This window comes from Bos grunniens, chromosome 6 (assembly GCF_055505025.1).
Source record: "Bos grunniens cultivar Pamir isolate PY7600 chromosome 6, Bosgru_T2T1.0, whole genome shotgun sequence".
NCBI classification, from domain to species: domain Eukaryota; kingdom Metazoa; phylum Chordata; class Mammalia; order Artiodactyla; family Bovidae; genus Bos; species Bos grunniens.
Genome location: NC_141170.1, coordinates 82,485,507 through 82,510,813, shown reverse-complemented (window position 1 = coordinate 82,510,813; position 25,307 = coordinate 82,485,507). Strand labels below are relative to the sequence as shown.

Sequence of the window (25,307 nt, the reverse complement as noted above, 5' to 3'; positions counted from 1 at the left end):
TAATACTGGAGAATCACATGTAAATTAGCAGAAAGGAGAAGCATGTTGGGTGCGTGGGTGAGAGCGAGAGCTGTGCATGCAGAAGTAGCCACATTTCTAAATGACCGAAAATCCTTCCCCTGACATAGGGATGTGTCACGTTCGGTGTTGCCTAGAGTGATTGCGATCTAAGAAGGAAAAATGTGCTCGCCCTTTATTCTAGTGTCACCTTGCAGCCCCTTTTTTTTCTTTCTGACTTACCAGGAGCACTGAGATGTGAGTGCATTTTCCCTCTAGGAGTACCAAGCTGAGTAACACAGAACTGGTGTGCATTTTGGATTCGCTGTCAGTGTTACTAACCTTCCCCCTGCTACGTGCCAACCCTCTACCTTCCTCATTAAATCTCCTCCCCATTTTTCAAGAAGAATACTTTGATTTGCTTTGCTTCTACGTCTGTTTTTATGGATAAATTTTTAAAATCCAGGTTAGCAAACATAAAGAATCTGCTTATCAAAGAGAACACTGAATAAAAGTGCTTCGTATTGAAAGCCTGTAATATAGTTCTTGAGACTGGTTTTCCTAGAGATCTTTGACAGAAATGTTAGACATTTATCTCTGCAGAAGAAGAGGATATCCTCATCTTGTCAAACCTGTATTTCAGGGAGGATCTGCAGTAGTTCTCTCAAGCTGCTGTTCTTCCATGATCCATATGTCTGCATCCAGACACGTATCAGAGTGTCTCCATAAGTGCCCATCTGCCTCTGGACAGTCTGTGTGTGTCTGAAGGTAGAGAGAGGGGGAAATTGTGCTCCTGAGTTCAGAGCCGTGGCCTGAGTTAACACAATGACTTAAAGAATCACAAGTATTAAAATAAAAAGTCCGTCTTTTTCAGAAGCACCTAAGTTTGCTTGTCTTCTGCCCCCACCTCTTTTTTTCTTAACCAAAAAGTATTCATTATGTTAATGATTTTAAGATGATCTAAGAAGACCACAAGGTGAAAAATAGTAGCACCATGATACTTCTCGAATCCAGGGCTTCAGTGAAATGAAATCAAAATGTTTTTTACTCTGATTTTCCCTCTTTGCAATATAAGAAACACATTCCAATTTTTTTTTTTTTTTCGTGTAATTAGGTGGTGAATCTGAGATTTTTGTCAGATCTTCCCAGCTATCCACTGGGGGGAAAATTCAAGGTTTTTTGTTTTAAGTGATACATTCCAGGGTAGTATTTATTGTTCTTTTCTGTACTTTGAAATAATCAGGTGTGCTTTTAATTCATACATTAAAAACAGCCTACCCCACCAAGGTCCCATGGTAGCCACTGTTGCACAAATAAAAGAAAAAAAAAAAAAAGCAGTAGCCAAAACAAATGCTGTTTGGGCTTCAAGAATATGGTCTCCTTATATTATTAACATACAGCTCTAGATTAAAAGCTCTAGGATTTTTTGGTCAGAATTCAAATTGGCCACATTACCTTGATGATTTATTCAGGAAAGGGGCTAGTAGAGTCTCCTCCTATTGAAGTGGACTCAGCTGTTGGATTTTTTTTAATCATAAATTTCTAGTCCCTTCCAACATACTTAAAGAAGCTAAATATAAAGCAGAAAAAATGTCTCCAGACTGGTTGAAAGCTAACTTATAATTAGAACTATTTCATTTCTTTATATTAAGAACTTTCTGCCAGATAATAATATGAGGGAAATAACATTTTGTATTGGGAAACTGGGTGAAATTTTTAAAGCTTATGCCAAGAAAAAAAATACATTTTATTAGGATTGTGTTATCCATATAATTTATAAAATGACTTGTTTTAACTTTTTCTTTTTGCCAGTTACTACATTTGTCATTGAACTTGCATACCTCAAAAATCTACATGGTTTCATTTCAAGGTTGTTTTGATTGTTTGGTTAGTGCTTTCAGTATATTTATTTTTATTCATTTATTTTAAGTGTCCAAGTTACATTTTAGCATTAATACAGCTGTAAGTATAGTCCAAATAAAGGAATATTTTGCATGAAGGATAGTTAAGCTGAAAGTAATCATTTAAGCCACTGAAATATCACCTTTTTCTATAAGTTTAGTGAAAAACAAAATGGTCACTCCCCTGTAAGGAATAAACTTTGTACTAATTTAAACTGTGCAACCAGTGCAACAAAATATATAGTTACTGAAACCATATGAACCAGTATCCATCTATAAGTCTCCATCAGTAGTCTCCAGACCCCCATGTAGTGTAACCAACACTTTCTGATTTGTTTGCTTGTTCTCCTTCCCCACGCCATGGCTCATACTCTCTCATACATGTAGAATAATAGAATATCAGGTGAGAAAGTACTTAATGAGCAACCTCCAAGTACTGGCCACTACAGTGTAAGCTTTCATGTGAAAATGATGTTCTGTGGCTTCTGAAGCATATGGTATTGGGAAAATAAAAAGAAAAATGAAGCTGTTAATGAGTTCCATAGACTGCTCAGAGTGGAACCCTCTCAAAGTGAATGGAGGATCAGAGTCCAGTCCCACTCATTGACAGATAAATAATACACGCTTGATCTTTTTTCCTTTATGAGTGGAACCCTCTCAAAGTGAATGGAGGATCAGAGTCCAGTCCCACTCATTGACAGATAAATAATACACGCTTGATCTTTTTTCCTTTATGTGTAGCTGTGTATTAGGGCATATTATTTGATCTGTCCACGTGAAAGCATCATTATCATCACTATTACTAGAGTTTGCCCTCTCCAAAATTAAATGAACACCCAAATCAAATGAACTGTCTTAGTTATTTAAAACCCTTGAAAGTTACATAATTAAAATGTCCATAATCAGCCAACTCATGTTGATTTAGGACACCCTTGTGGAAGTACTAAGATGTAAAAATTCAGCTACTCTATTAGATTTGTCCTGGTGAAATCAAGTTTTATAGAACATTTTTTAAAGGGTATAAAGCACTTCAGATATCTTATTCATCACTTACTGCTTATCTTATCAAAAATAACTGTGGGCAGGAAATTCTGTTTAAAAAATATTAGAGAAGCAAGGAATCTTAAAGATCTTACAGCTGAACCCTCACATTATACAGCTAAGAAAGTTGAGGCTAAAAGAGGCAAAGTGATGATTTAAGATCACAAAGTCTCCTGACTTCCACCTAAATGCCTCTTTTAAGCAATGCTAGGTCAGTGTCATAGCAGGCAGTGGACTATGATAGTTAAGAGGCAGACACATGGAGAGCTCAAATTCTGGCTCTACCACTTAACTAGCTTTGTGGTCAAGTTAGTCAGCAGGTCTCAATAGGAGACATAGTACATAATAACAAACAGTAGGGGCTTCCTGGGTGGCTCCATGGTAAAGAATCCGCCTGCCAATCCAGGAGTTGCAAGAGATGTGGATTCAGTCCCTGAATCGGGAAGATCCCCTGGAGGAGGAAATGGCAACCCACTCCAGTATTCTTACTAGAATAATCCCACGGACAGAGGAGCCTGGTGGGCTACAGTCCATAGGGTTGCAGAGAGTCAGGCAGGACTGAGACAGCTGAGCACAGTGCAGCACAGCTGTAGTAGTATCTACTTAGTACGTTTGTTGCAGGGATTATATGAGCTAACATACAGAGTGCTCAGCACAACCATGTGTTAGTTTGGACTGATGAAGCGGGCTAATAAGGTTCTGATAGTTTGTGGTGAGACTGTTGGAACAATTTAACAGAACAGTCATTGTTCTCAGGTTACATTTTGGAATTCTAAGGAAAATTTTATGAAAGGATTTTCCCAGTAAAGACCCCCCACCAATGGGGTTTCCATGTCCCTGTATCTGGGATGTAAATATACCTCCAGCACTACTGGGTAGCCTCCTCGGAAGACTGTATGACATCACACCAAGTAGGAATGACTCTGAGTAACACATACGCAGTTAAAAATGAGGCATGGAAAACATCAACTCCCTTAATTCTGTGCAGATTTCTTAGAGAAAAATCATCTCAGTAGCTCATTTTCTTTTGTGTAGTAAATGGATCCAGCCAGCTAATGCAGAGAGGAGCTGCGACCCGGTGATCGCATTAGCATCAGTCAGAGCTGCATTCTCTCCTCCCACAGTGAATCTCCTTTATTTCCATGTGTGCTGTACTGTCTGAACTGGAGCTCCCCAGGGACCTATTCTTATTTGTTACTTAGGTAGCAAGCATACAGCTCTTTTCTCTGTTATTTCTGACCTGCTGGGATGTCAGCTAACCTGGGCAGATTAATTTTTAATAGACGTGCCGTACTTATGTCCAGAGTTCTTTTCGACCAGACACATGGCTAAAATCAAAACCACCATATCCAGGGAATTCTGGTCCAGAGAGGGAAACACTTTTGTTTTACGGAGTCCTATAAGATGAAAATCTAATTTGAAGCCTCAAATCTTTTCTCTTGTCCCTTTGAATAATTATCTTGCAATATCCTCGTCTATTTCATTGCTCTAGAATTACTGGTTAAAATGTAAATTATTCCTCAAGCCCACAATTGGGAATTGTCAGTGAACACATCCTCAAATTGGCTTTCTATGCAGGTGGGTAATGCATAGGACATACTATCATGGACTGTGTTGTTCTTCTCAGTTCAGTCTTGTTATTCTATTTGAGCACCAACTATCAAAACATGAGATAAAAAAAAAAAAACCCATGAGATAGCCTTGTATTCTTAGAATATTTCAAAACAGAGGAACAGTTGGTCTTACTGAATCTTTCATTATATTGAACTATGTATAATTATGTAACTCTTTTGAATAGGAGCCCTAAGTTGTAAGACTGTATAGAATTAAAGGAAAGGGAAAAGAGAGAGAGAAATCATATAAGCATTTCCAGATGCATAGGTGAAAAACTTCCCTTCTGTTCTACCTGCGCTTAATGATGAAATATTTATTTTTACTTTGTTACCGCTGAAATTCTTAATGCTATCATATTTCTCTGTTTTAAAGTAACGAATCTCTTGGAGATTATCATACTAAGAGAAACATCAGAGAAAGACAAACCATTTATATGTGGAATCTGAAAAAATGATGCAAAAGAACTTGTTTATAAAATAGAGACTCACAAACAGGAAACAAACTTATGTTATCAAAAGGAAAAGGGGGTAGGGAGGAATAAATTAGTAGGAGTTTGGGATTAACAGATACAAACTACTATATATAAAATAGACAAACAACCAGGATCTACTGTATAGCACAGGAAATTGTATTCAATATCTTGTAATAACCTATAATGGAAAAAGAAAAAATATTACATATATATATGTATAAAACTAAGTTACCTTGCTATATACCTGAAATTAACACAACATTCTAAATCAGCTATGCTTCCATTAAAAAAGAAACAGAATCATACAGTAAAAATTAAAAAATGAAGTCAAGAGACAGAGCTAGAATTTCTTCAGCTGTGTACTTCATATATACCACTGGTGACACCAGGAACATGGCACATCTGGTCTTCTTATCAGTGAAGTGATGGATCAAGAATGGAGGCCCAGAAGACTAACAAAAAGGCAATCTGACGGATGGCCCCATGTTAGTCACAAAGCATCAAACAAGCACAGTTCAGTTCCGTGATTAGTATTTTGTAGTTAACTCAGGATCACAGTTTACTTTTTACCGGAGACACACTTGGTTAATGGTCACAGACACGTACTGTGTTTTGCAGAAATGGTACATAGAGACCACATAGTTCAAAACTCAAAGATTAGTTGTACTATATTTTAAAAGCTATTCTGCTAGATTCAGACAGATTAACGTACTTCAGGACCTAAAATAACACCTTTCAAACTAAGGTATGATGCACAGAAATGTCACACTAGCCAGCACAGCAGCATGCCAGCATCAACAGCAGACTTTGTTTTCCCTGTCAACCATCAAAGCCTTCCCCTGGGTGTTCTGCTCCTTTACCACTGCCTTCGGCTTGACTGTTCAAGCCATCTTAACCCTTTCCCTGTCCTGGCTCCATTGACTTTAGTCCTTATAGAAAATTACTGCTGTCCTATGAAATACATGTCATCTGGTCGGTTTAATAATTCCATTTTCTGCAACTGCACATTACATTCTTATTATTTTTCTAGGGATTACTCTCCACTCACCCTCTGCTTCCCTCATCTCCCCTCACTTCTCAGTTACTTTCACTTTTTCTTGTCGACAGTACCAAGCTGCTCATATCTAAGCCCTGCCACTTAGGAGGAGCCAGCCAACCGCATCAGTACAGATGATGAAACAACTCCTGTTTGTCTCCTGCTGTAGCCAAGTCTATTCTCTGCCACTCTTTGAGACTCAGTAGGCAGGACTCTGTCTTTAACATGCTTTGATTGTTTAAAGTATTTATATTGTCATCTGTGTTATAAGATGACTTGGTTGTCTTTAAATTTTGAGAACCTGTGGACCTCATTACACATGAGGTTAATTTTTTTTTTTTATTAATGTGCTTAAGTCTTACTACACTGTGGGATCTTAACATTTTTAAGATAGTCATCCTTGTTCCTGAAGCACCTGGCACATTCTAAATTGAAGCAGTGTCCAGGAGGGCAGGAGTCTTGAGTTTCTAGATCCAACTCTTATCACTAATTAGGTATTTGCTCTTGAATTCCTTGGGTTTCAGTTTCCCTATCTGTAACTGTTGAATCAAAGCAGTAGTTCTCAAACCTGACTGAATTATGATCACTTGAGAAGCTTTTTAAAGACTCTGTGTTTGTGTCTCACATATCTGGATCCTCACCTACACATTCTATTTGGGTGGTGTGAGACCTGTATGTTAGAAAAGAAAAAAGTGAAAGTCATTCAGTCATGTCCAACCCTTTGTGACCCCATGGACTATACAGTCCATGGAGTTCTCCAGGCCAGAATACTGGCGTGGGTAGCTTTTCTCTTCTCCAGGGGAATCTTCCAATCCAGGGATCGAGCCCAGGTCTCCCGCATTGCAGGAGGATTCTTTACCAGCTGAGGCACAAGGGAAGCCCAGGAATACTGGAGTGGGTAGCCTGTCCCTTCTCCAGGGAATCTTCCTGACCTAGGAATCAAACTAGGGTCTCCTGCATTGCAGGTGGATTCTTTACCACCTGAGCTATCAGGGAAGCCTGAGCCATCAGGGAAGTATGTTAGGAGTTATTTATATTTTCCTCTGTGACCCTGATGTGCAGCCACAGTTGAAAAGTCACTGGATTCTTTGTTGTATGAAGTTTCAACCAGCTTTAATGTTCTATGATTACAGTATGATTTTTTTAAGTAAAATATACTAAGTAAGCCCTTTTTTAAGATGATATTGTGGATTTTAGAACTACTTCGATAGCAGAAGGGACAATTGTTCCATGATTCAAACTGAGGGAATCCCAGAATTTAAGATCATGGCCAAATTCCAGCTTTGTGTAAATGACAATATCCACAAGGGTATTTAAGACATAACCTTGTTTTATAAATGAAGAAAGTATTACAAACGAAATACCATACATCATCTGAGATCTATCCTTAAAGAATGTTAGATAGGATTTGTTTAATGAGGAAAAGAACACAAGGTAGGTCTTGCAGTAAAAATAAATGCCACCCTATTCCCTCACAAAGTGAAAAATCAGGATTTTGTGCCCCTTTTTTTCTTCAAGATTGTCTAAAATAACTCATACTGATTTATTCTTTTTTATTTTTGTGCATATTTCTTACTTTAACTGCAGTCTGATGTTGTTCAGTCAGTCATGTCTGTCTCTTTACGACCTCGTGAACTGCAGCACGCCCGGCTTCCCTGTCCTTCACTGTCTCTCGGAGTTGGCTTAAACTCATGTCCACTGAATTGATGATGCCATCCAACTTAAGTAGCCTCTAAAAGTTCCAAATACAGACCATGCATTGTAGACATGCTAAATCCCAACATGCTAAAGCAAAAGCACACAAAACAGCTTATTGAGTGACCTCAGCAGAGGCACAGCCTGAATCAATGGTCTCTCCCAAGGCGAATGCGATTCCTTAACCCAATTCCCATGGATGTCCAGCCATGATGCCAAACCCTTTGCTCACAGACACATAGGCATTTCTGTTCCATAACGCCCTCAGGCAGAGAAGTGCTCCTCAGTGATCTGCCAGGAAAGTTGGAAGCTCACTTTAATGGCTTTTCCTCAGGGCAGCCCTAGCACATTGACTTTTGAAGGCAAGTGAAGGTGGAGATAAGAGAGTAGATGATGGCTCAGATTCGCTGATTCAGGTCAGGGCATAGCGTCTTGAGTCAGAACCTTCGATCTAAAATGTGAAACTGAGAATTCCCTGGTGGTCCAGTGGTTAGGACTCCCTACTTCCACTGCAGGGAACACAGGTTCAATCCCTTCAGGGAACTAAGAACCTGATTGCCATGTGGTGTGGCCAAACAAATGAGCTAATAAATAAGTAAAATGTGAGACCGTCCAGTGCCTCCTCAATTCAGTGCCTCCTAATGCATTCAGAAAACTTGGGAAACAGGTGTGCTTTAAAGAACAATTTTGCCCTCTTGCCCCTGTTCTTTTCCAGAGCCTATCCCTGCCTTCTCCTCGTGGCAACAGGAGAGTGTGGACGCTGACGAAGCGCGCCTCTCCCCGCAGGCCGGGCGCCTGATTCGGCAGCTCCTGGAAGAGGACAGCGACCCCATGCTGTCCCCCCGCTTCTACGCTTACGGGCAGAGCCGGCAGTACCTGGACGACACGGAAGTGCCTCCTTCTCCCCCCAATTCCCACCCTTTCATGAGGTGTGTTTCTTTGTGTTGCTGAGGTCCATCCATGTAACTTTAAAAGGGAGAGGAATGTTACCCATGGCTAGTCATGTTTTTAGCTAGGTTGTAAGTATATCTCCATCCAAGTGCACAGGCTCTGTTGTAACTTTACATGTGACCTGTGACCCGACTACAGCATCACCGACCGAATCTCCGTTAGTGCCCCCTTTCCAAAGCTCTCTCAAAGTTAGCTGTGAAGTCCACATTTCAGTCCTAGCTCTGCCCGGTGCAACGGTGAGCTGGAGAAGATTGGATGTGTTTAAAAGGCAGGACATACGGAGCTCAAGGTCACAAAATGTAATCGCAGTCAGCTGTCTTTTATTTGAGAGGATAAGCACCCCTCCATGCCACACCCCTTCCCCCCCAGCCCCTCCCAGCAGGCAGTGACCCCTCCTGGGAAGCTGACCCCCACACTGTGCCCCTCACAGGCGCCGCAGCTCCTCTCTGGGCTCCTACGAAGATGAGCAAGAGGACCTGACTCCTGCCCAGCTCACTCGAAGGATTCAGAGCCTTAAGAAGAAGATCCGGAAGTTTGAAGACAGATTTGAAGAAGAGCGGAAGTACAGAGTGAGTGCTCACTGGCTTCTTTCTGGACCCTCCCCGGAAGCGATGTGTCAGTGCGCGGACTACTCAGAGAAGTGGGGACAGTGCAGGGAGCTTTGTGGGGAATCACCAAAGGCAGTAAACGCTGGGCAGTAAACCCCGATAAACTCCAGTATGGTGTGTCAGCATTTTCCTTGCACAGTGTATCCTTACAAATGAATTGAAGGCTTTCGCATTTGTCTTGTAAATTGATCAGTGATCGGAAATGGGGAAAATCATTAAGTGAAGTATTTTGTTTGGCTAAAACTTAATTCAGAATTATCTTATAAAATTTAACTGGTACTGACCTTATTCTTCTCTCAGCTCTATCCTTAGTATTTCCTATAAGAATAACAAAAAGACATTTTTCACAGGGGTTGTTGTGTAAAATATCATATACTCCACTGCTTTCTATCTTGTTAGGCTGACAGGGTGAACCCTGCAGATAATGGAAAAGAGGTCATAGACTCATGGAAGTCGGTGACCCTAACGAGCCAGCGTTTTGTCTCTGAGGAATTCTTTGAAAGCATCAAAAATAACCAGATATAAAGAAGGATAATGGAATTCCACCTGTGAAGTTGCTCTGATTAATCACAGTTCATTTATTATTCCAGTGGAACTCAGCTTTTCCTTGCTGTTTAAAACGATCTGATCATCAAACTCTTCTGTCTCCTGCCCCAATTCCAAAACATTTACTCTACGTTTCCTTTTCGCAGCCTTCCCACAGCGACAAAGCAGCCAATCCAGAGGTTCTGAAATGGACAAACGACCTTGCCAAATTCCGGAAACAACTTAAAGGTAGGGAAAGCTCTAGACCTATGGCAAGGTCTTCAGAGAACAAGCCAAGCACAGAAGCTGTGATCTTACCGCACACTGAGAGCCACTTACCACTCAAACGTTCCAGGAAAGACAGGTTCCTTGAAGCTGACTCCCAGGACCCTTAGCATTCATGGCACACTTTCTCTGTATCTTCCCATGACCTCCGTCACAGGGAAACCCAGATCAAAGATGCTGAGAATTCTGCAGGGTTTTTTTTTCCCCCCCTAAATAACTAATCTAAGAATGATGGTTTCAATTCAACACTTTTTAAGAACCTATTTAATCCAAGGTGTGGATTATGAAATAGCTTATGAAAAGAATTTGGTCCCTGTCCCTCCCAGAGCTTGCTGTCTTGTAGGACACAGAATCATATAAACAAAGGAATAGAATACAAAGTGAAAATAATTCCAAAGTGAGATATATACATCATATGGAAAAGGTTGGCCAACATTTGGGTTCTAGACCTGCAAATACCTGTAAATGCTATGGGATTCGGTATGGGAAGACATCGGCCTCGTTCTGAGAACAGCCCACAGGCTGGTGCAGCTAAAGCATGGATGTTAAAGAACTAAAACTTTCTCAGGAATTAGGGTGAGGAAACCATGCCAGATAATACAGGAAAACATTATCATTTTCTTAAGTTTAAGAAATAATAACCCAGGGATTTCAGCTAATAATATAATTAGATGCTTTCTGGGGGGAAAAGAAGACAGGACTAAGCACTTGTTAACAGCAAGAAAAACAATCTGGGTTCAGCAGACGTCAATTCCCATACATCTCCACCCCCAAATCTTTTCTCTTAGAGTCCAAACTGAAGATATCAGAGGAGGACCTACCCCCCAGAATGCGGCAGCGAAGCAACACACTCCCCAAGAGTTTCGGCTCCCAACTTGAAAAAGAAGATGAGAAAAAGCAAGAGCTGGTGGATAAAGCCATAAAGCCTAGCGTGGAGGCCACTCTGGAATCCATCCAGAGGAAGCTCCAGGAGAAGCGGGCAGAGACCAGCCGTCCGGAAGACATTAAGGTGTGATTCTGTGATGAGCCCGAGAAACTGCTAATCCCAAACCATTCCAGTCACTGTGGTAGGGTGGCAGGGCATGCCCTGGGGTCCCAGTAGGGAGGGTGATGAGTACCACCTTTTTATATCTCCCTCACCCTCCCCTTCCACACATTGAGACTCCAAAGAAGCAGATGAAACCAGCTCAGAGTGCTTTTTAACTATAGGTCCTTTGGTTTGGACTGCAAATAGAGAGCAGGAAATCCTGTTGTACAGGTTGCAGGATGGAGTTGTTTCAGTTAAGAGATAGTTTGGTGACTCTCTGAGGTAGGAGGATTAGAGACAAGCCTTTGGGAATGTGTATCCTGTAACTGTATTCATCGCCGGAGCCATTAGGCTAAGCCCCGTGCACCTCACAGCCTTGCTGACCTGAGTCCAGCATGCCTTTGCCACCACGTGGGAGAAAGGAGTACTCATAGGTGATGATTCTGCTGTGCTGTGTTCCTAGCTACACATCAGGAACAGCTAATTCCTAGCTTTGGATGAAGCTAGTGAGAGCTGTTGGGTAAACATTCTTTTTAACCTTACTGTGGGAAACTTGTTTAACTAAATAAAGCAGTTGCGATGTTCACAAATGTTTTCCCTGCTCTCATTTCTCTGTCCTTGTGTTTATACAGGATATGACCAAAGACCAGATTGCTAATGAGAAAGTGGCCCTGCAGAAAGCTCTGTTATATTATGAAAGCATTCATGGACGGCCGGTATGTGAATGCACTGAATTTTCTTTTTTTTTTTAAGTTATTTTTTTATTGGAGTATAATTGCTTCACAATGTTGTGTTAGCGTACAACATGAATCAGCTATCTGTACACATGTATCCCCTGTCTCTTGAGCCTTCCTTCCACCTCCCCGCTCTTCACCCCCGTCTAGGTCGTCACAGAACATCAGGCCGAGCTCCCTGTGTTATACAGCAGCTCCGCACTAGCCATACGTGTCAGTGCTGTTCTCTCTGTTCATCTCACCTTCTCCTTCCCCAGTTGGGTCCACAAGTTCATTCTCTACGTCTGCATCTCTGTTCCTGCCCTGCAAATAGATTCATCAGTACTGAATTTTCTGACTGGGGTAAATTACCAGGCTTTGAAGTGGATCTTCTGTGTTCAGTATTTTGCAGTTGAGGTGTCCAGATACTTAGCTTACTATACATTTTCACCAGAACTAAGTTTTTTGAAGCCTAAACCCTTGATAAGAGTTCCACTATCTAATAAGTGCTAAATTTAATTAAGTTCCAAAGAAATATCAGTTTGCAAGTAAAATGTAGCCTCTAGTGTCCTGCTTCCAGTAGAAGATAGTGGAGGGGGGTATGAATTGCTACACAGAAGCCTAGAGTGAAGAAACATGTCTGCCCCTGTAAGCTGTCATCACCAGCTCTAAGCATTCTTAGCCATAAAAGGAAGGTGCTAAGCTCAAGTGATCTGCCCTAAAATTCAGTTTCTCTTCAGTGCAGTTTGCAACCCGTGTTTGCTGAGAAGTTTCAGCCGCCATGCAGAACTAAAACCGAGAGGAATCTAAAATGTGGCTTTAGAAGCATTTGAGGCAATTTGTTATTCAGCAAGCACATTTATTCCCTGGATGCTGTTAGTCCTTGGGGAGACAGTAGTTCAACAGGCCTCCACTCTATTCCTAAGGGAGCTTGTAATCTGATCTCCTTGTCAGTGACTCTTAGTAACCTTCTGTTAAGAATGTTGTCAAGAACCCAACAACACAAGTTCTTAAAAGCAGGTGTAAAGAAGCAGGAAGTTTATATTCACAGATGGACTTTTATATCACCAAAATGCATGGACCTCTTTTCCAGTCTCAGTCACAGCTATGCAATGGAGAGAGTCTTTGCATCACAAATATGCTCTTTTAGGTGAAGAAATTTAGAGAATAGAGCACTAGACTACAAGACCTGTGAGAGCAGGGGTTCTGAGTTTTTTGTTTTTTGTTTTTTTTTTACCTAACGGTAAACCTGGACCTCAGCATCTACCTGATGCAGAACATGTGGCCAGTTATCTGTCTAATGAGCCTGCCTGGTATTTTGATTCTGAGTTTATTAGGTTTAAATTAAAAAAAAAAAAAAAAGCTGGAGTTGATGATTGATTTTGCTGGCCTGTCCCTACAATGGAAAAATACTGGCACTCTGGGATAATGGTCATGTTTCAAGCCAACTGTTGTTCTGGACTTTTTTTAAAGGCACTGAACCAAACAGTAAATGCTCTGGAGCTCAGATGTGTTGTGAAACTTCGTCCTTCTCTTCCAGGATATTCAGAACTTGCGGAGATAGAACTAATCCCCTTCTCCACTAAAGACTCAGTGCCTCTCGGTGTCCATCTCCTCACAGCCCCCAGGCAGGCCTCCGTGAAGGAGGTGGGGCTTGTGTGTCTTCCTTCTTTTCATTATATGGATTCAGGGTATGACAGTGATAGACTCCTTTAAAGACTGTCAGCTGCGTTCTAGTCTTCACCCTGCTGCCGCAGCAGGGGGCTATGTGCCGTGGTACTTGTTGCTCCAAGTTGAGCACAGTCTCTCCTCCTGCCTGGACCGTGGCAGTCAGCAGGCACTAGGCTCACAGCGTGTGTTGAGCCGCTCAGACGTGTCGGAATCTTTGCAACCTCATGGACTATAGCCCGCCAGGCTCCTCTGTCCATGGAATTTTCCAGGCAAGAATACTGTAGTGGGTTGCCATTGCCTTCCTCCAGGGGATCTTCCTGACCCAGGGATTGAACCCGACTCTCTTGCATGTCCTGCACTGGAAGGCTGATTCTTTACCATGTGCCGCCTGGGAAGCCCTAGATTCAAACCCAGCTCTGCTGAGACGGGCTCTGTGTCTCTAGGCCACTTAGGTAACTCCCTGAGCCTCAGTGATTGGTCTGCATAATAGATGTCTGTTACAGTAGGTTGTCATGGAGACTAAGTGACATTACACACACACATATACCTGCAGGCTGTCTGGCACTGACTGAAGAAGCAGGGCAGAGTGGCTTTGTGGGGAGTTAGGTGGGACTCCTCCATAAATGACAGGTGTCTCTTCTGGTACAGTTATAGGTTCTGCCCTCTGCTGTCTACTTCTTATTAAATAATTTAATCAGGAAATATACATGCTTTAGCTCTTACCAATATGAATTTGAACAATTAATCCTTGGCCCTTTCTTTCATCATTCTTGCAGAGGAAGGAAGAACATTTCTGGACCTGGATTCTAGCATCTCACAGGTCAAGGGACACATGCTCCAGGAAGTTTGAGTGTCATTTATTCCTGGTCCCAGGTCAGGCTCTCTGCCTCTCTCTGGAACCTGATACTCCAGCCTCCTCAGGAGAATAGAATTCACTTGATATCTTGCCAATCCAAAAACCAGAGAGTGAACTTTTCATTCTTAACATCTGTTGTGTTGCCCTGGACCCTGAACTCACAAATAACATTTGGGCAACACTCTTCTTAAAAGAAAAATACAAGTACTCCCAGAGCTATACTGTCATTCCAAACCTTCGCTTTTTAGGTTTTAGCAGGTGCTTAGAGCCTGGTGGTTTTTTGCTGAGTCTGCAGATTCTGATATGAAAGAGCACCAACAGTCAAAATCACCGGCCAAAATAGTTATCTGCTGCCTCTGTACATTGTTTAACAAGGTGGTTTGCTTTAACGGGACACCCACAGCGTATGAAAAGCAAGAACATAGTCGTCTACACACCAGCACGTAATTCCCTGTGAATTATTATTAAAATGTGTCCCTTTCAACATGTAGGGCTCTCATCAGAAGACCACGTCCCAGAAGTACAGTACATGGCTGCAGCCCCCCATGACCCCTTGTGCAGACCCAGATGATGGTGTAGAGGGGAGAGCGTGGGTGGGTCCACAGAGCTTCTGGGTTCTTATTGGTGTATTTCAGTCTTGTCTTTTAGAAACTGGGGAACTAAGCAGACACTAAGCATATCGTGTTCAAATTTAAGTACAGATTCTAAAGCCACATATAAAGGGTATCATTTGTTTATCTGTTGGCTGGGCAGGTCTGATCTTTGCCCAGTCAGCCCACTGTTGTTGCCTGATAATAAAGGAGGGACAGTCACCGTTTTCTGACTCAATGAGACAAAAATGCAGCAGGTATAAAAATCCATCTCCTTTACCTTCTCCCACTGGTAGTCTTATGACTCATAGGTACCACCTCCACACACATTCAGAATATTTTTTGTTTTACTGAGGAGATTCTGGGGCAGTGTAGTTTCCTGACTACTGTAATTTCTTGCTGCTGCTCAGAACAAGAAATCTCTGTGAACTCAATATGGGCAGAACTCTCAGCTTGGAGGCAGAATTTTTATCTCAAGATGAAAACAAGATTCTTTGTCTTAAGATGTCATCTGTATCTTAAGATGGCAATTCTTTATCTTAAGATAATCTTGGCCAAACTCTGTTAGGGGAAAATGCTATCCTATGACATCTTTGTTATGTCTTGTGGTTACTATGTTAAGGTCCTCCTTCGTGTCTTGCTTATTTGTTAATGTATAGAAAACTGGACTGGGAGTCAGTCCACCTGGGTTCTTGAACCAGCTCCGTTGCCTTAGGCAGATCATTCCTGAGAGCCCTCCAGTGTTTCGCTTTATCATATTAGAAAGTAAGACTCTTCTAACTTTAATATTCCGTGGTCCTAATGTTATTTCTTTCTTCAAGTTAGAAACTTCATTCTTTTTATCTTTCACCTTTGTTACACCCTTCAGCTAACAGCAACCAAATCAGTATTTCTGTAGAGAAGCTTTATATGAGGCTGAGTGGAACGCCATCACAAAAGATAAATATGTTCACCTAATCAGGTGGTGGCTCAGATGGTAAAGCGTCTGTCTACAATGCGGGAGGCCTGGGTTCAATCCCTGGGTGGGGAAGATCCCCTGGAGAAGGAAATGGCAATCTACTCCAGTACTATTGCCTGGAAAATCCCCTGGACAGAGAAGCCTGGTAGGCTACAGTCCATGGGATCGAAAAGAGTCAGACACGACTGAGCGACTTCACTTTAATCAGGCTTTTGTGATTTCTGTCTGAGACTTGCCCTTACTTAAACATGGATAATATTGGCAGGTGTTCCCATTGTACTTTGATGTATTATCTGAGACTTATATAGCAACTAATCAGAATAGTAAGAGAAAAGTAGATGAAGATTTCTTTGCATCAGAAAACAAAGATTTAGTGGAAGGTGCTGCTTTCAAATCCATTAGATCTACATACCTAGATTTTTATGTTGTCATGATTTGTGTACAAAAATACATTTTAGTCTTAACCCTATTTCTACACATTGAAAGCCATTCAGAAGTGCCCCTTAAATGAAAAACTAAATAATGACTTGAAGCAGGAAGAGTGAAATTACATTGAAAAAACGGTATACTGTATGCTTGGCCTAAGGGCATTTTCAAACAATTACGGATCGTGAAGATTTTCTAATCTGAATTCTACACTTTGCCTATCAAGAAACTGAGGCTCTGAGAACTTTACTGGCTCCTTCTAAGGCCTGTTACTGGTTTTAGTGGAATCCCTGAGCAGCTGATGACTGGAGAATAAGAGATGTCCACTTCTGAGCAGTTTTCCCATGGTCCACTTAATGTCAGCACCCCTTTTTGACAGTTCAGCCAAGGTGCTGCTTTGTTTCTCTAACTGTTGGTTAGGTTTTGGCTCCACTCCCAACTCCAGCACCGATAATTACATGAGACTTGGCTTGATAATGGGTAAAAGTTGTATTGAGCTTCAGTATCACCATACCTTTGGCTTACGGCATTTATCGTGAAAATAATTCTAGTGTAAATCAAGTGGTATTCTTTCCAGACCTAAAGATCATTGATTTGTTGGTGTTTAGATAGATCTATCAAATGCCAACACTGGCTGACGGTATCATGGTGAGTTTTGACTCTTCGTAGTCAACAACTGGATTTTATCAGATCTCTCACAGGTGATTAGTTCTAAACATCATTATTTTTTTTAACTGTTATATTGGAGTATAGCCAGTTAACGATGTTGTGATAGTTTCAGGTGGACCGCAAAGGGACTCCGCTTTGCATTTACATTTACATGTATCGGTTCTCACCAAACTCCCCTCCCATCCAGGCTGCCATATAATATTGAGCAGAGTTCTGAGGGTCGTTAATTTTTAAAAGGAGCAATTCATAGAAAATCTAAATATCAGTGTTATAAGCCAAATATGGGCTTCCCAAGTAGTGCTAGTGGTAAAAAGGCTGCCTGCCAATGCAGGAGATACAAGAGGTGTAGGTTCGATCCCTGGATCGGGAAGATCCCCTAGAGGAGGTCATGGCAACCCACTTCAGTAGTCTTTCCTGAAGAATCCCATGGACAGAGGAGCCTGGCGGGTTACAGTCCGTGGGGTCACAAATAGTCAGACACACCTGAGTGACTAAGCAGCACCAAAGCCAAATATTAATGTAAGCCAGCAATCCTCTTCATCTACTCTAACTAGAAAATTTAGTTTTCGAACAAAGAATTAGAAAATTGATTCTGTCGAATTTTCCATATCGGGCTAATTTTAGCAGTAAGTCTCCTTCCAAAGTCTCCTTTCACAATCCAAAAATGTTTCTGTGAAGCAACTGCAGTTGACCCTTGAAATAATGCAGGAGTTGGGAATTGTTCAACGCTCAGCATAGTTGACAATCTGAGTCTAACTCAGAGCCAGCCCTCTGTCTCCACGGTTTTGCCATATCCAACATTCTGAATCCATGGGTGCAACCATGTGGCAGATTGTGTAGTAATGCAGTATTTACTGTTGAAAAAATCTGCATATAAGTGGACCCATGCAGTTCAAACCCATGTTGTTCTAGAGTCAGATACAGTAATAGGATGCTATTCCTCAGTGAGGAAATGCTGGCTCCTTATTATTTTTATTTTTCATATGGCTTTTGGTCACTAAATATCTGTTATTTATCTTACACAGTAATATTTCACCACATGTCATATGTTGACAATTAGGATGTACCTTAATTTCATATGCAGTACATTTAGTGGGTACTTCTTGTATTAAAAAAAATTATTTCATGTGTTCCACTCCTAAATTTTGTCATTTTACATGTGAGATTATCCAAGTCATTTATTTCTATTCCTCACACTTATTTGTGGCTATTGTTCAACTTCTTGAAGTATAAGTACAGAAAAGAGCCTAAATTTTAATTATATATCTTGGTAATTTTCACAAGGTAGACAAATCCATGTAATCAACATCCTGATCAAGAAATTAAAAATGGCCAACCCTCTGAAAGCCCTTATCATGTCCCCTTCTAGTCAATACCATGACCTTCCACCCCACCAACAAAAACTTGACTTCTAACCTTACAGATTTGATTTGCTTATTTTTGAACTTTATATAACTAGGACCTTACAGTGTATATTCTTAGGTGTCTGGCTTGTTTTGCTTGGCTTTATTTTTGTGAGATTAATGCTGCATATAGCTGTATTCGTTCATTTTCATGGCTGTGTAGTATTCAGTTTTGGAAACTTAAAATACTTACTCATTCTACCATTGTTGGGCATGTGGATGGTTTCCAGTTTGGTGGTGCTATAAATAGTGCTGCTCTGAACATTCTTATATGTGTCTTTTGGTAAACTTTAATCCAGGTTTGTTTGGTGTGTACTTAAGGACAGAATTGATGAGTCATGTGTTTAGTTTAGGAGATACTGCCAAATAGTTTTCCAAAGTGTTTCAGCCTTGCCAGTACTGAGAGAGAATTCCAGTTGCCCAGCATTATTTCTGACACTGGACACTGTCTTTCACATTAGCCATTTTGGTAGGTATGTTCTCGTAATACCTGTGGTTTGATCGTCACTCTTTTTTTTTTTTTTTTTTTTGTATGAAATAGTTCTTATGGTCCCTTCAAACAGTCATACTTTATGAAATACCAAATGTAAAACTCCTTTTACTATGACAGATAGTAAAAGCAAGAAAATGCCACCTCTTGATATTTTGGTAACAGAAAAAGATAGAAATAAGTTATTATTATTGCTTATGGCAGAAAATGAAGCCACAAGATGACAGTAAATAAATACCACAAGATTGGCAGTATCCTATCTTGGCTTGTGAGATTTATCCAAGGTTCTCTTATTGTTGATCACTTTGAGAAAGGCAAATAAAAAACAGGTAGCAAAGTGTGATCAGTTCATGCATTATCCAGACTTGTCTTCAAAGTTGAAGGCCCATAAGAGAGATGGTCAGAGCTAATACTGTTGCCCTTCCTCATATCTGTAAGCCTTGCCTTATGTGTACAATGGAAATAAAATGCAGAAGAACAACAGCAAACTTGAAACAAAGATACGTCATCTCTTACTCCATTTTAGTAAACAAATGCATACTTACGAATTTGGCACACCTGTCTATATTTGAAATATTCTTTCACTCATCTTGCAGACATTTATGGGATATTTTTATCATGTCAGGCACTGAAATAGTTACCAGAACAGTTTACAGTTCTGGGGGCTGGAAGTCCAAGATTAAGGCGCTGGTGTCTGGTGAGGGCCCCCTTCCCAGTTCATAGCCAGCCATCTGTTCGCTGTCCTCACATGGCAGAAGGGATGAGGGAGCTCTCTGTGGTCTCTTTAATAAGGGCACTAATCCTGTTCATGAGGGCACCATCTTCATGACCTAATCACTCCCTGAATACCTCACTTCCAAAAACCATCACATTGGGGATTCATTTTCAACTTATGAATTGGGAGTGGGGGCGTGCGGGGAGGTGAGTTGAACATAAACATTCCATCCATAGCAAAGCATATGTGAATTATAAGATACACAAGGCTGTATTAGGTGACTCAAAGGAGAGAATGAGCAGGGCTCCCAGAATGGGGCGTGTCGGAAGAAGGCTGCACAGGGAGGGAGGTGGCTCTTGAGGTGGAATTTACCAAATCGAAGAGCAGAGAGGAGGCCACTCCAGGACAAAGGGAGCTAGACAAGGAGGCGTGACACTCCCTAGTTTCCTTCCGGAGCTTGAGTTCTAATGGGGAGAAGGTGATGGGGCTTCAAATACTATGCCAGGGAGCCGGGCTTGATTTCTCCTCACTGTCTATTAGAGTCTGTCCTTTAAACATTTTTGGACCCTGAGCCAGATTTTAGGGACACAGAGATGAGTGAATCCACGTATTCTATCAGCATATATTCCTTGAAAGCCTGTTTGCTTGCATTTGTCCCTAAAAACACAACACAGTTCCATAGGGAAGAGAGACATTTTTAAAAAATGATCACAGAACTGCAAGGTAAGTAGTATAATAGAAATATTAATACATGTTTTCTTCTTCCCAGGACCTAGAAAATAGTGAATCATCTGAAACTCTGAACCTTCCAGAATTTTAAATAGAAAACTAATAATTAATAAGAATCACAGTTTTGAGGAAAAGTAATACTTCTGAGGGAGTGATTTCAAGTGATTTGCAACCAAAGTAGATATTTTAAATTTTCATTGACTCATGGTTATCAGTTTAAATAAATTTTACAAGAGTGGGGAGTCTTCAGTTGAATCGCCTGTTCTTTCTCTCAGTCCACAGCATGCTCGGTCAGCATAGCCAACAGGAGTAGGTCTCTCAGCAATCCTGTTCTTGCCTTTCAGGTGAGCAAGAATGAGCGTCAGGTTATGAAGCCGCTGTATGACAGGTACCGCCTGGTCAAACAGATCCTATCCCGAGCCAGCACCATCCCCATCATTGTGAGTACTCCACGCCCAGTGGTTGACTTCCGGGCTAAATTATTAGGGCACTAACTTGCCTTCTCACGAAATAACAGTCTTTCGTAGTTGAACCTGCCATTAATATCAGTGGCCCCTAAACTTGAAGGATGAAAAATTTATCAAAGACTTCAGAGGTGACATTTGCCAAAAATGAGCGAATCTGAAGCTGACAGTTTGTTCCCCTCTTGGGTGCACAAGCTTTGGGCGTATGCTTCTGTCTGACACGTGCTGGGTCAGCGTCCCCGTACTTCCCTTAGAGACAGAGCATCCGGGAAATGGTGTGCTTCGCCCAGGGGCCACTCCACACAGAGTGCCTCTCTGGTCATAGGGGCCTCGGTTAGTGTTCTTCGCTCTGCCTCCAAGACGGAGATCCGCCCTGCTGGAGTCATACCCGGGGAGAAATCCTGTAAGGAACTCAAGAGAGGAAACTGCTTCTTTTTGGAGATGTAGGAAAGAGTGAGGTAAAGAAAAGGGAGGGCCACCATCCTTGGACTTCGCTGCTTTTGGCCTCTGAATTGGGATTTTGTCAAGAGTAAGGAGCAGCGACTGGCCCTCAGTTCTGGGAAAAAGCCTTTCGGGCACTGGCCAGCTTACCCCATCCCTCATGCCAGCCCAGCTGCGGGGGTAGTGGTCGTGCCCTTTCCAGCTTGTGGGGGACCTCTGCCTTGGTTTCAGTGCGCTCATCTCCTGGGACCCTGGGGGCTTCCTCTGTTGGCCTTTAGACTTTCTAACCAGCAGACACGGCCTCGCTTTTATGTTGTTGCTGAAATGCATATTCTTTTTAGCTGCTGCTCTTCTATTCCTGCTTTATATCTTCTTGTTTATTTCCAGGCCCAAGATGTGGTCCTTATATGTCTTATAATAGTGTATTTGTTCAGACAAACAGAGGAGGGTTCAGGGTCTTCAGTCAGGTGTGTTTGAAGAAAGCTACCTTTCTAGAAATTTCCTGCAGAATATATCAGTAAACTAACCAACAAAAGGATTAAATTTAAGGAACCCTTTTCATTCTCCAGTCAGGAGCCCTTAGTAGCCTGAAATAGGGTGAATATACAGCCTGTGTCTGTAACCTTTTGCATCACTTGATGAGCGTGCATTGTTATTTGTTGTTCTGGAAGTTATGGTCACCAGGAGGAAAGAGGGAGGAGGCAGGAATTTTTCTGTGTGTTTGGTTAACGTACTTGCATGCCGTTCTTGCTCCTGTGTGGCCTCTGTGGTTGGTGGGGTGGGCGGGCAGGCTCTGCAGTAAAGCAGCCAGTTGGACGAGAACTTTGGTTTGTTTCTGGTTTTCTGCCATGTAACCTGCCTATTAACACCTGTCGCAGGGTTCCCCCTCCAGCAAGCGGAGAAGCCCTTTGCTGCAGCCAATTATCGAGGGCGAAACTGCTTCCTTCTTCAAGGAGATAAAGGTGAAGACCTCCAGCTGCTAACCGCGTGCTACACCTGCCCCAGTGTCCCCCACGTCCCTCCCGGGGACGGAAAGGCGCTGTGATTGCGCCCCCTGGTGACGGCTTCCTGCAACCTCCCCTAAAACTCAGTAGCTGCTTCTAACCAACTTCAAACAGTCCTCTTTACGTTTTAGGCCAGCTGATCTCCTTCGTTTCATTTCATTCCCTCACTGTTTTGTACGTTGCTGTTTGTTTGCTTTTTACTTTGCTTGTGGGGATCTGTCTTGTTTTACAATGTTTTTCGTTTTGTTTCCCCTTGGAGGAATGGATTTTCTGTACTCTGAAATTTTGTCAAAATAACTATTGGATAACTTTCTTTTTAAAAAAAATATCTCATTTACTGAGTTTATAGAAAAAAAAAATTAACAGAGGCAATATATGTAGCATGTGATAAAAAATAATGATTTTATAGACAAAAACCTTACTTTTCTTTGACAGATTTGCGGGTATAGTTTTACCCACTCTCCTCCTTCCTCTTGCCTTCCCCCTGGCACATTTCGCCCTTGGTGCTAATTTCATAATCTGTTCTTGATCTGTGAATGTAGGCTTGTGACAAGCAGTCGACTAGAACATACTCTCTGATCTTTTCCCCAGCAGTAATCAAAGATTGTATGCAGATAAACCTTGTCTTCAGTGGCTACTTTTTGCTCGAATGGGGGTACCCTCTGTGTCCAGACAGTTGTAGAGACCTAACTGGCCCGGACTAGAATCAACCTCTTTCGTATTTTTGTTTCTAGACAATTGAACACACTGACTGCCATACACAGGGCTCTAGAGATGAAAAGACAAAGATTTTTTTAAAAATCAGTGATTGTTTTTTTAGCAGGTAAGTCAGAAGGGGGAGTAAAACTCCAAGGAGAAGTGAGTTTTACGAGTTTCACTTTTGTCGTATTTCTGTGGCAGCCTCAATCCTGGGGTGTCATTTATTTAATGAACTTAGAAATAATTATTTCAAAATGTGGGGGCCTTGTTCCCGTAAGAACCACTCCATTTTCTTGCCCGGTTCTTCCGCTGTATTTGAGGTAGGGAGCCAGAAGCTACAAAGCCGTCCCTTCTCTTTACTCTGTTCTTTTTTACCTCTCAGGGAGCTTAACTACCTCATAGCCCTCACTTTAAGGTGTTAGACAATGATTGTGCTCCCTATCCGTATTCTCTTCAACAGAACTTGTTTATAAAAAATTCTGTAAATGTGAAATTTAGGCAGATTTGCTCCATTGTATCTTCAAAATTAGAGCCATTTTCTCACAATAAGACTTGATGTTAATGAAATAAGACAAATTTTGTCTAGCTGATCGTTTCACACAAGAATTAAATCACCATAATTGAGGAAATGGGGGTGATTGTGTGTGTGAAAACCAGCATATTGCTCTTAGAAGCTTGAGCTAAACTGTTCCTAGATAAAAATGTGTTCTTTAACACATCCAAAATATGACACTTAATAATTATCTCATGAAACAAATGGTAGATAAATGAATTAAGCTCTTTTTAAAAGAGGATGTCCTTCCAAATCTTGTCCCTGAGCTCGGTTTATTTTTTTCACAACTATGTTTTGGCCATGGCTCTTCTACTGGCCCTCATGATGGTCACAATTTCCGATAATTGTGAAATGATTACATTGTTCTTGAAAATCGTGTTGTCCTTCAGTTCATTTTGTCCCAGTTGGCCATGTTTATCAGCATGAATTTGGATTGTATTAATTCTCAGCAGTTCTGATACATTTTAGGATTTGGTGTTTGTATGTGCAGAGATTTATCTAAACTGTTTGAAAACTGTCCCTGGTTTTAAATGTTTATGGGAAGACACCAGCTGTGTGTAAAATAGCTAAAAACTAAGTAGTTTTTATAACTACCATTTTTTTAAATGCTCAAAAACAATATAGTAATTATACAATGTGTAATTTTAGAATGTATACGTTTAATAACTATAAAATGTCATAATTAATGAAAATCATTATTATTGTGTGACTTTCTGCTTAGGGGCTTAGTTTGACCTCCAGAGCAATGTGGACTAAGCTTACAGCTTCTTCCTGAGAGCACTTCCATATTTGTAGCCACTGGCCCTGCTCACTCCCAGCAACACCCTGTGAACACTCTTCCTCCAGGTTCTTACTCTTTCTCGTGTGACCTGGGCTCCAGACCTTCCCAGTCCTATAGCTCTGCTCTCTACACACACACACCAGTCTATCTGTATCCCTCTTAAAAACGGATACCCAGAACTGAATATTATTCCAGTGGTTTAGCAGGACAGTGGACCAAGGACTAACCCTGACCTCGATCTAGATGACTAAGGCTCTTCAGTTCTCCAGGTCTATGCCTACGTGACTGTCAGCATGCATGAGTTCATCTTAGTCTTTCTAGGGCAGGGTGTCTCAACCTCAGTACTATAAACATTTGTCCCAGATAACTCACGGTTGTGGGGGATCTGGCCTCCCCCCTCCAGTATAACAACCAGCAATGCCTCCAGACTTTGCCAAAGGTCCCAGAGGGGGCAAACCTGCTCCCAGTTGAAAGCCATGGCCTGTGGTCCCATCTCCTTTTCCAAGGATTACTTAGTGTCCATGTGTCCAGATTTTTTATTTTGTAATCTAATTATAGGACCTTGAAGTTTTCCAACTTCTTACTTTTCATTCTTCTATCCCAGACTTATGAAATAGATTACGTCTAGGTTTTATATTGGAGAAGGAAATGGCAACCCACTCCAGTATTCTCTCCTGGGAAATCCCATGGACAGAGGAGCCTGGCAGGCTACAGTCCATGAGGCCGCAAAGAGTCGGACACGACTGAACGACTTCACTTTCACTCTTCACCTTCATGCATTGGAGAAGGAAATGGCAACCCACTCCAGTGTTCTTGCCTGGAGAATCCCAGGGTCGGTGGAGCCTGGTGGGCTGCAGTCTATGGGGTCGCACAGAGTCGGACACGACTGAAGCGACTTAGCAGCAGCAGCAGGTTTTATGTTCTAACACACTTACCCACTGTGTCATCTACACATTTAGTGACTATATTTGGTGCCGTATCCAAGTGGTTGAC

General features: G+C 41.6%; 1 protein-coding gene across 43 annotated transcripts in view; it reads left to right on the top strand.

The window, feature by feature from the left end:
• FAM13A (family with sequence similarity 13 member A) overlaps positions 1–25,307 on the top strand; it is a 447,586-nt gene that overhangs the window by 412,054 nt on the left and 10,225 nt on the right. For 36 of the 43 annotated variants that reach the window (XM_086406422.1, XM_086406415.1, XM_086406431.1 and 33 more), the window contains 7 exons: positions 8,472–8,685; positions 9,138–9,276; positions 10,008–10,089; positions 10,914–11,134; positions 11,785–11,868; positions 20,717–20,812; positions 22,156–22,239. In XM_086406422.1, the coding sequence (XP_086262548.1) occupies positions 8,472–8,685; positions 9,138–9,276; positions 10,008–10,089; positions 10,914–11,134; positions 11,785–11,868; positions 20,717–20,812; positions 22,156–22,239 (920 nt within the window). The remainder of the gene's footprint in view (positions 1–8,471; positions 8,686–9,137; positions 9,277–10,007; positions 10,090–10,913; positions 11,135–11,784; positions 11,869–20,716; positions 20,813–22,155; positions 22,240–25,307) is intronic. The other 7 variants (XM_086406445.1, XM_086406444.1, XM_086406421.1 and 4 more) reach the window with 1 other exon arrangement.